This window comes from Vitis riparia, chromosome 19 (assembly GCF_004353265.1).
Source record: "Vitis riparia cultivar Riparia Gloire de Montpellier isolate 1030 chromosome 19, EGFV_Vit.rip_1.0, whole genome shotgun sequence".
Lineage (NCBI taxonomy): Eukaryota > Viridiplantae > Streptophyta > Magnoliopsida > Vitales > Vitaceae > Vitis > Vitis riparia.
Window position 1 is genome coordinate 2,798,988 of NC_048449.1, and position 10,425 is coordinate 2,809,412.

The window sequence follows — 10,425 nt, forward strand, 5'->3', positions numbered from 1 at the left end:
TAGAAGTGAAAATAATATAAAACAATTAAAATATATTCTTTAAAAACCTTATTTTTATTCTTGAAAATAGAAAATAGTTTTTTATTATCATTCTTATGTTTTGTCTTCTAAAAAACAGAAAATTATTTTTAAAAAATAATTATTAATCAAGTTCTTAATTTTTATTTTTAAGTATTAAAATTATTTAATAAAAGTAATTTATCATATTAATATATTTGCCCTTTATAAATTTTAATTAATATTTATTTTTATTAATATTAAATAATAAATTTATTTATTAAATATTTATATTAAAATTTTATAAATATAAAATTTTATTTATAAAATATTTATTCTTAAAAAATACCATATAGATGTAAAAGAGACTCTTGCTCAACATATGTAAATAGAATAAAAGAGATTTGATATTCTAGATAAATTAATTATTTTGTTATAATATTTAAAATTTCTTTTACTTTAAATTATAATATTAAATTATTTTACCTAATATTAATATATTTTATTAATGATCTAAATTAAATTTATATGATTAATTCAGGTCTTATTATTTTATAATTTATATTCGAATTTATTTTATATATTATAGATTTTTTTTCTAATTTTATCCTCCTAAAAAAATAAAATTGCAGTATATATTCCCACTAGAAAGGGCAAAAGAGAGACATTGTCTCACTCCACACTATTTTCCTTCCCTTTCTTCTCTGTGGATAAAGCAAAGCAGTAGCTGAGGAAGCTTTGAGGGTGAGAGAAAACCATGGCCGGTGCTGCAATTGGGGTTGCCCACTGCTTGGCTCTTCCTTCCAAATTCAGAATCCTTTCACTTAACGCTTCTTCCTCTTCTTCTTGTTCAGTTCCTTTCACTTCTCTGGGTTTCTCCTCTAATCTGTCACAAACTGTCTTCTCCAAAGGTAATGCAATGCAACCATATAATTCGACTTATCCATCTCTGTTTCTCTCTTTCTGCAAATGGGTAATTTTGTTTTTATTGGTTTGGTTTGATTTGCCCTCCTCAACCCCTGTTTGGTTCCTGCGAAAACGAGAGAAAAAGGAAAGAAAACGATTTTTTTGGCTCTTCTGTTTCGTTTGTTGTGGTGGGGAAACTCGACTTGACGAAGCGAAAGGGTTGCTTTAGGCTTGGTTGAAAACTTGAAATATCTGAGATTTAAATTTTTGGTTTGCTTTATTTTTATCCTTTCTCCTGGATGCCAAACAGGGCGTGGACTTAAAGTTCTGGGTTTTTTTCAATTTTAGGCCGTTTGTCAATAAGCACAATCCGGGGGCCGACTCATCACTCCATTGTATGCGACGCTGCGCCGATGAGGAAAGCTGATTCAGCGGCAAAGAGAGTTCGCCAGGCTGAGAAAAGGCGCATCTACAACAAAGCCCGGAAATCGGAAATCAGAACCCGAATGAAGAAGGTAATTCGGTTTGTGAAAAAAATTGTTTTGGATTGATGGGTTTGCTTAGTTTTCATTTGCTTGTTCTGGTCAATTTTATGAAATGTGAATGTTCATCTGGATTGTATTGTCTTCCTCTGTTCTTATTGTGGAAGAATTTTCAGCTTATTTGGTTTTTAGATCGGATTTGTGCTTGGTTTGTGGCAGAAATTTGATGTAATAAACCCATAAAACAATAAGAAAGAAGTAATATTAAACTGAAGAATTATGTGGTCTAGTGTGTATTTTTATGGTGATTTAATTTCACTACTGTGGAAGGAGATTCCGATCTAAAGGTCCCAAATCTCGAAGCCCCAATTACACCCAAAGACTCCTTTTTGTCAAAATCCCACCATCTAATATTGATGATGCTGGCGAGCGTTTGTGGGAAGAGCTAGGGGCGATCAGAGGCTTGTGGGAAGATCCGTGGTGTTTAGGGGTGACTTCAATGTCATCTTGTCCCAGAGGGAAAGGAGTAGGCAGGGAAGGTTGACTGGTGCTATGAGAAGTTTTGCCCAAACTGTTGATGAGTTAGAACTTCTTGATCTTCCTATGCAAGAGGGTGTTTTCACTTGGAGTGGGGGTAGGAACAATCAATCCTGGGCTAGACTAGATAGGTTTCTTGTGACCCAGCAGTGGCTAGATATGTTCAGTGGGGTCGCCCAATGCAGACTGCATAGACCTACTTCTGATCATTTTCCTATTTTGATGATGGGTGGTGGGATGAGGAGGGGCCCTACCCCATTTAGATTCGAGGATATGTGGCTGAAAGTGGATGACTTTAAAGGTCTTCTCCGGGGTTGGTGGCAGGGGATTGAGGTGAGAGGAAGGGCTAGTTTCAAATTGGCCTCTAAGCTGAAGGTATTGAAGCAAAAAATTAAAGTTTGGAATAGGGAGGTGTTTGGAAGGCTGGAAGTCAACAAAAATTCAGCCCTCCAGCAACTGGAGTTTTGGGATGGAGTGGAAAGCGAGAGGAGCTTGTCTATAGCTGAAACTGAGCAGAAAAAAGAAGCTAAGGATGCCTTCTATAAATGGGTGCTTATGGAAGAAGTCCATTGGAGGCAGAAGTCAAGGGAGCTGTGGCTTAAGGAAAGGGATAGGAATACTGGTTTCTTTCACCGGATGGCTAATGCCCACCGTAGGAATAATTCCCTGGATAGGATTATGATTAATGGGGAGTGGCTGACTGAGGATCAAGAGGTGAGGGAGGGGATTGTGAATGCCTTTCAGAACTTACTCTCAGAAGAGCCGGGGTGGAGAGCGGACATTGAGGGGTTGCATCTCAATCAACTTAATTCCCGGGAAGCTGAAGACCTGGAAATGCCTTTTTCTGAGGAGGAAATCCATTTCGCCTTGATGGAGATGAGGGGAGACAAAGCTCCAGGCCTGGATGGATTCATAGTGGCTTTTTGGCAAGCATGCTGGGATTTTGTGAAAGAGGAGGTGGTTGATTTGTTTAAGGAATTCTATGAGCATGGGTCCTTCGCCAAATGTCTCAACACTACCTTTCTGGTTCTTATCCCTAAGAAAGGAGGTGTTGAAGACTTAGGGGATTTCAGGCCCAGCTTGCTTGGGGGTTTGTTCAAACTCTTGGCCAAAGTCCTAGCGAATAGGCTGAAGAAGGTGCTAGATAGGGTGGTCTCAGTAGACCAAAATGCTTTTGTGAGAGAGAGACAAATTTTGGATGCTTCTCTAGTAGCTAATGAGGTGATTGATTATTTGCACAAAAGAAAAGAGAAAGGGCTGATATGCAAGTTGGACATTGAAAAAGCTTATGATAGCATCAACTGGAAGTTTCTTATGAAGGTGCTTCGGAAGATGGGCTTTGGTCTCGTTGGATGGATTGGATGTGGTGGTGTATTTCAACTGCTAAGTTCTCCATCTTAATCAATGGGATGCCTGTCGGTTTCTTTTCGAACTCAAAGGGGTTGCGGCAAGGAGACCCTCTCTCTCCGTATCTCTTTGTCTTGGGTATGGAAGTGCTTAGCACCCTTCTTAGACGGGCTTGTGAGGGGGGCTTTCTTTCCGGCTGTAGGCTTCGGGGGAGAGGGGGTGAGGAGATGACTGTCTCCCATCTCCTTTTTGCTAATGACACAATCATTTTCTGCAAAGCTAGAAGAGAGCAATTAACCAATCTAAGCTGGATTTTGGTGTGGTTTGAGGCCGCCTCTTGTCTCATAATTAATCTTGCCAAGAGTGTTCTAATTCTTGTTGGGGAAGTGGATGAGCTGGAGAAGTTGGCGGCTGAGCTAGGATGCAGAGTGGGGGCTTTACCCATTGTCTATTTGGGGCTGCCCCTTGGAGCTCACCATAAAACCTCTTCCTCTTGGGATGGGGTGGAAGAGAGAATGAGAAGAAGACTAGCCTAGTGGAAAAGACAATACATCTTGAAGGGAGGAAGAATTACTCTTATCAAGAGCACTTTGGCCAGCATACCCATTTACCTCCTATCCCTGATTCGCATTCCTAAGTCTGTTGCAAAAAGGATTGAAAAACTTCAAAGAGACTTCCTTTTGGGGAGGGTGGGGGGGGGGGGGGGGGGGGAGCTTGGAGGGGAAAGATCACTTAATTAACTGGAAGGTGGTCTGCAGCCCAAAGGAGGAGGGTGGATTAGGCATCCGAAAGATAGACTTGTTGAACAAAGCCTTGCTGGGCAAATGGGTGTGGAGATATGCCTATGAGAAGGATAACCTTTGAAAACGGTGATAGGGGTGAAATATGGTCAAGAGGGGTGTGGGTGGAGGACTAAGGAAGTTTGTGGGTCTTTTGGAGTGGGATTGTGGAAGGAGATCATGAAGGAGGCTAATTGGTGCTGGGAGAGCATTGAATTTAAGGTAGGGAAGGGGACTAGAGTATTGTTCTAGACAGATAAGTGGTGTGGTAATCAGGCGTTGTCACAAACTTTTCCACAGCTGTTTACCTTGGCGGGTCATAGAAATGCCAAAGTAAGTGAAGTGTGGGACTTTAGCCTGGGTCAAGGAGGTTGGAATCTCAGCTTGGCTAGAGATTTCAATGATTGGGAGCTGGATCAAATAGGAGATATGCTGAATCTGCTGAGGGACTTCAGGACTTCTCCTGAGGAGGATTCAGTGAGATGGAAAGGGGAAGGCAATGGTGTTTTTGGGGTTAAGGGTGCTTACAAAATGCTGATTGGCTCCTTAGCCTGCACCTTCTCGAATAGACGCATTTGGATGGATAAGGTCCCAACAAAAGTGTCTTTTTTTGTTTGGGAAGCTTTGTGGGGGAAGATCCTCACCTTGGATAAGCTTCAAAGAAGGGGGTGGCAGCTTCCTAACCGGTGTTTTTTGTGTGGCTGTGAAGAGGAAAATGCGAATCACATTCTTTTACATTGTACAGTGGTTAAGACTCTTTGGGAGATTGCCCTCGCCATTTTTGGAGTTCAGTGGGTGTTCCCAGAGTCAGTTAAAGTGCTGTTACTTAGTTGGAGGGGTTCTTTTGTGGGGAAAAAAAGAAGAAAGATCTGGAATTCCATTCCGTTGTGCATATTTTGGACGGTTTGGAAGGAAAAGAATAGGTTAGCTTTCAGGGGGGGGGGTCGTTAGATATTCAGAAATTAAAAAAAAAATTTGTATGTAACTTGTGGAGTTGGGCTAGGGTGTACATTGGAGAGGAAACCTATTCTCTCTTAGGCTTTTTGGAGTGGCTTGTGGCCACTTGAGGGTGAGCGAGGTTTCTCCCATTTCTTCTTTCAGTTCCTTGTTTTGGGCTTATGTGTATACCCCCTGTATACGTGCGGCTTTTTAGCCTTTTTTAATATATTTTGATGTTTATCTATCAAAAAAAAATAAAAATGATGCTGGCGAGCCATGTTATTTCTTTGTTTATGTTATCTTGAAGCTTCCTGATTCTTAGCTCCCATGTTTTTGAAAATTAATCATGAGAAAGAGACCGAAAGAGGACATTTTTCTGTTGGATAAGTTGGATGTGATGGCATATTTGAAGTTCTAATAAGTAATAAAAGCACATTTTTCCGTTGACATTACTGTGTTGGAGTTGATGGAGGCGTTGGTAATGGCAGACCAAACTTTCTTCAAAATGCTTATATCTCTTCCATAAAAACCATTTGTCTCGGAACACTTACAGTAATGCTAGTTGATGTATCAGAAAAATGTTTCAGCTATTTTGTAAACAGGACATGCACCGATTTAGACACTTCCACCTTATTTTGATCAATGTGGTTGACTAACAACTAACAAATTTACGCTGTGATATCATTTCTAGGTTTTTTGAGGTTGTCGTGTCTAACACTATGCATGTTTGTGTATGAATTTATACCGCATTGTTCATGTCTTTATGCAACATCATATCCATATGCAAGATCTGGTATCTATATACCATATATAATTATTTGAAAGTAAAGTTCTTCACATCTTAGTGTTTTGATTTCTTCCATAAAAAAGGATGTTTTGCAAAGTGAATTCATGGAGATTCTGAAACTTTTCAACATTGGCATTTGAAGAAACAAAGGAACTCAAACAAACCTTAAAGGTTAGCTCAGGAGATTCTTCTTGGGGAGGGAAAAGGTTATTTGACACCGTTGAAGTTCTAATGGACTATGAGCCAAAATCCTCGAGAACATACCTAATATGGTTGGTGCATTGTTCTACCATTAACATGGGGATGGTGTCACAACTTATTTTTCCTTTAAATTAGGTAAATAGGAACTTGGAACAAACTTTTGGTAGAATAATGCTTACTAGTATCCCTTCGTAACCTACTTATTTTATAAGAAACACGTTCTTGATATTTACCATCATTTTGAAGACCTTTTACTGGCCCACTCTCTGCATGGATCTTCATAAAAGTCGTTCTTAATTCATAATATGGTGTGGCATTCTTGTAAAAGGCAAATTTGTTTATCCACCTGAGGAAAGGAAGCTTAAATATATATCACATGAACTTCATGATTTAGGGTTATTTTTTTAAATAATTGCAAACAACTTCATTGATATGAATTGATAATTACAAAGACAGACAAAAAAATCCTTCCTAAATATATGAAACCTTATAAAAAAACAAGGAAAGTTGGTGTTGCCTACTCCAAAAAATAACTGAATAAGCTACAGAACTTAATTAGGAGATAAAAACAAAGTACATTCCTGAAAAAACTCTTTTCAACTCAAGGGGCTAGAAAGTCCCCTACAAAAGAAACTTGGCCCCCATCTTGACTAAAAGATCGGCAAGGCTATTAACTAAGCTTGGACCTCAAGAGCAAAAATCTCAAACCACATCATCAACAATTTGGCAAAACTGCTTGTCAAAACTTCCATGAACCATTTGTTCTTTGGACACCCATGAAATAACAATAGCTGCATCCCCCTCCACCAAAAAATTGGAGAGGCTCATGTCCTTCACTTGTAATAGACCCTCCAAAAGTGATAGAAGCTTTGCCTCAATTGCCAAACCCTGTCAGCAGGCTTGTAAAAAGGCTACCAACTCTGTACCACTATGATTTATTAAGCTTGGGGATTGGTTGATGGTTTGATTAAAGGATCTGGCAATGATCTTGTGCCACTATTTCATACTTCTTGATCATGATTACTAATTACTGGGGTTCATTTGCTATGCTCCTGTCTCTCTCTCTTGGTGCTTTTAGCCCCAAAAAGTGAATTATGCCTTGCAAAACATCTGGAATTTATATGGTCAGGAAGTTCTGGCCAATACCTTTTTGGATTCATCATTTTTGTGCATTCAGCAAAATCATCACCAAGCAGTTAACTGTTGCTGTTATAGTCCTTTGTTGACAGGAATTTAATGCTAATATCCTTAATGAGCAAGGCCACTTCACATGGGATATGGTTGACCTATTGCTCTTTTAAGTAAACATATAAATGGAAATTTAAATTGGTTTTTCTTATTGGTAATTTAAACCGGGTATTTGACTCTCTAAATTTTTCCTACATGTTTAGATTTATACTCTCCTAGCAGTTCATGGAGAAGTTGGAGAAAAATAGAAAGATGTTTATAAGCTCTTATTGACTAGGTTTATCCAACATCGTAGACAGTAATTTGCTAGGTTGGATGAAAAGGGGCCTCAAGCCAATATGTTGACTCTATGACATTCAAGATAGGCTGGTAATGAAGGTCATGGAAATTGACCATCAAACTGAAGAGCTTTCTTTCAATAAGTTTTCTTTTAAGCCCATATTTGTTTGCCCTTATTGTAGTTAATTAACTGTTTCTGTTCAAGGGGGAATTTCTTGGTAGTAGTATATGTCTACAAAGCTCCTCTGTCTTGTTTTTCTGTCTTTTATCCAATTACAGTGGTTACATTCTTAGAATGTCAGTGATATATTTGTATTTCTTCTGCGGGAGATCTTTTTTTTGTATCCAATTTCTTGTTTAATGAAATGTTAAGAGAGGAGGAAAAAAGACACTTCCTTTTGGGTGCTTGTTACATTCTCAAGCCAGTTAGTTAAGAGTGTGAGTGATGGTTTTGTATGTTTTTTTGCAGGATTTAGTGTTTCTTATATCGATTTCTTGTTTGATGAAGTTCTATTCAAGCTGAGAAAATCCCTTTTTCCATGTTACATTCTTGAGCTATTAATTTAAAATAATTTGGTTAGAACAATGGTTTTTTTGCTTTCCATGTGTTCATTACCCATCTGCCTCTATGTGGTTATAATAATAGACTTTAATGCCTTAACCAAGAGAAGTCACAATCCTGAGTAAATGCTAGTGCAAATCTATCAGAATCTTGTAAGGAAATAATATAAAGTACATTAAAGAGTGCAGATAGTTTTTGCAAAATTCATTCTACCTTTTCTTTTCCAGGTTTTGGAAGAACTGGATGGGCTCAAGAAGAAACCTGATGCACAAGCTGAAGAAGTCCTTCCAATTGAGAAGCTGATTGCTGAGGCATACTCAGTTATTGACAAAGCTGTGAAAGTGGGTACACTACACAGGAACACTGGTGCACGCAGAAAATCACGTCTTGCTCGAAGAAAGAAAGCTGTTGAGATCCACCATGGCTGGTATACACCTGCTCCCCCGGTAACCACCTAAATCTACCTTGTTGTGTCACATTTACTAAAGGCAGGAATTAAATCTACCTTCTTGTGTCACATTTACTAAAGGCAGGAATTGTGGAGAAGTCAATTTTCATAGCCTTTTCTTTCCTTCAGACTGCTTTATTCATGTTGTAACTGCTGTACTTCCTCTTTTTCATGCATATAGTTCACACCTTTTTCCCCTGTCCCCCCTTGAACCTTCACATGTTCCACATTTACTTGCGTATTTCTCTCATTTCTTGTGAATGTCAAAATAGTTTTTGTCAGTTTAAACCGAACAACCGCGTCCTTTGCTAGCCGGCTGCTTCATTGACACAACTCATGAAAACATGAAAAATGCGCGAACTTAGAAAACTAGGGAGAGTGTATGTGTGCTGTTTAGATGCATACATTACATGGAAAGGCTAAAAAGTCTGAAATTCCATCAAAAAGATGTGGGGGATGATGATAGGACCTAGTTTTCAACCAAAATGGCAGCAAGTAAAGTTAAAGGGGTAACAGAAAATTAAGTAGTCATCCAAACAGGCAGAAAAAAAATCTTTGGGTTTAGTTGTATATGCAGTTGTCATAAGACTCCTAGCACCTGGGGTGCTTCTGTTTATAGTAGTTTTGAGGGACCAAAGACTTCCAATATTAATACCAAGTGTCTTCTGAGGGCTGAATCAACGTCTCTCTTTCAAGGAAAGAGATGTAAAAAGGACTGTTAAAGAAGTTGATGGATCAATCCTCCATCGTTTCTACTTGTAAAAAGTCTCTGCAAGCCATTAATTTCAAAAACTTGCTGATATTGTTGCTACTTTATCTGACTGTTTCCCTTTTTCAACCTCTAAAGTTGGCCACTTTTTTCACTTCTTCAAAGGGTTTCTGCTTCTTTCACTTGAACCCTGAGTTGCTTGAAATCGTCCAACTGGGAAATGTAGGAAAAGAAACTTCTGCATGGAGCTTAAATAAAGAGTGTTTGGGAAGGCAAATAGGCAAAACTGTTTGGAGAAAAGAGCATCAACACTATTTCACAGTAGAGAATCCACGTTATCTACTTTTGAATTGGACCCAAATGAGTTTGAATCCAATTAAGATTTTGGCAGGTCATCCCATCCCAACCCCGTCATATATATATATATATTATATATATATCCAGACAAGACAATACCCGAACTCATCTTGCAATTAAAAAAAAAAATTATGCTTTTCTCAAACTCAACCCATTCCTAGTATTGGATGAAATGAAAAATTGATCTCAAACAAAATATATATCAATTTGTTTTTATCTTTTTGTCTTATGTTGCTTTTTTGTTTTTTTTTTTTATAATAATAATAATAATAATAATAATTGGTCGGTTGGACTTGGTCACATTTGTTCTATTTTTAGTTAAATTTGAGAATAGATGATGTATGTATCAAGTTAGCGGTGCTTGTTGGGAGTGAAGTTTAGGGATCAAAAAGTCTTTGAATTTGACCCCTATTTTCAAATTTATATCCATCACTTTTTGGACCTTGGTCCTACATCAAAGGTCCAAACAAAAGTCTGTCAATTCAAAGCTCTATAATTCTTTGAAAATAGAGTAAGATTCCTAAAATAAACATTACTAACATATGGGTGATGTTAGTCAAAAGTGCCCCCCTTTTTTTTTCCCTCTTTGAAGCTCACTAAGATTTTCTAAGCTAATAATTTATTTATTTATTTATTTTTATATGAGTTTTATTTTACTTGTGTAACAAGTTTTTATATATGTAATAAAATTTTTATAAGACCTTATTAAGGACGGGTGGATGTTACAAATACTAAAAAAAATCTGTCTTATTATCATCCTTGAAGTGGACATCATAATGAGTACGGAGGCATAAGATAGTTGTCTCATAATACAAACAAAGTTAACCTAATAGGAACCATGTTTTTGAGAATATGACTCATATGTTGTGTCCGTAAGAACAAGGTCAGGAGTTCATACTTGTAAAAA

At 37.8% G+C, this 10,425-nt stretch overlaps 1 protein-coding gene across 1 annotated transcript; it reads left to right on the plus strand.

The window, feature by feature from the left end:
- The first annotated feature begins 671 nt into the window (after positions 1 to 671).
- Positions 672 to 8,670, plus strand: LOC117909451 (30S ribosomal protein S20, chloroplastic). The gene is made up of 3 exons (XM_034823495.1): positions 672 to 908; positions 1,252 to 1,418; positions 8,232 to 8,670. The coding sequence occupies exons 1-3, from the start codon at positions 755 to 757 to the stop codon at positions 8,460 to 8,462; spliced, it is 552 nt and encodes a 183-aa protein (XP_034679386.1). The 5' UTR covers positions 672 to 754; the 3' UTR covers positions 8,463 to 8,670.
- Positions 8,671 to 10,425: the final 1,755 nt, after the last annotated feature.

Bases quoted from the DNA above. Each gene is read 5' to 3' on its own strand.
- LOC117909451 (XM_034823495.1), top strand. From the start codon at position 755: ATGGCCGGTGCTGCAATTGGGGTTGCCCACTGCTTGGCTCTTCCTTCC. The intron at 909-1,251 runs GTAATGCAATGC...TTTCAATTTTAG, and splicing joins ACAAACTGTCTTCTCCAAAG to GCCGTTTGTCAATAAGCACA. The intron at 1,419-8,231 runs GTAATTCGGTTT...TTTCTTTTCCAG, and splicing joins TCAGAACCCGAATGAAGAAG to GTTTTGGAAGAACTGGATGG.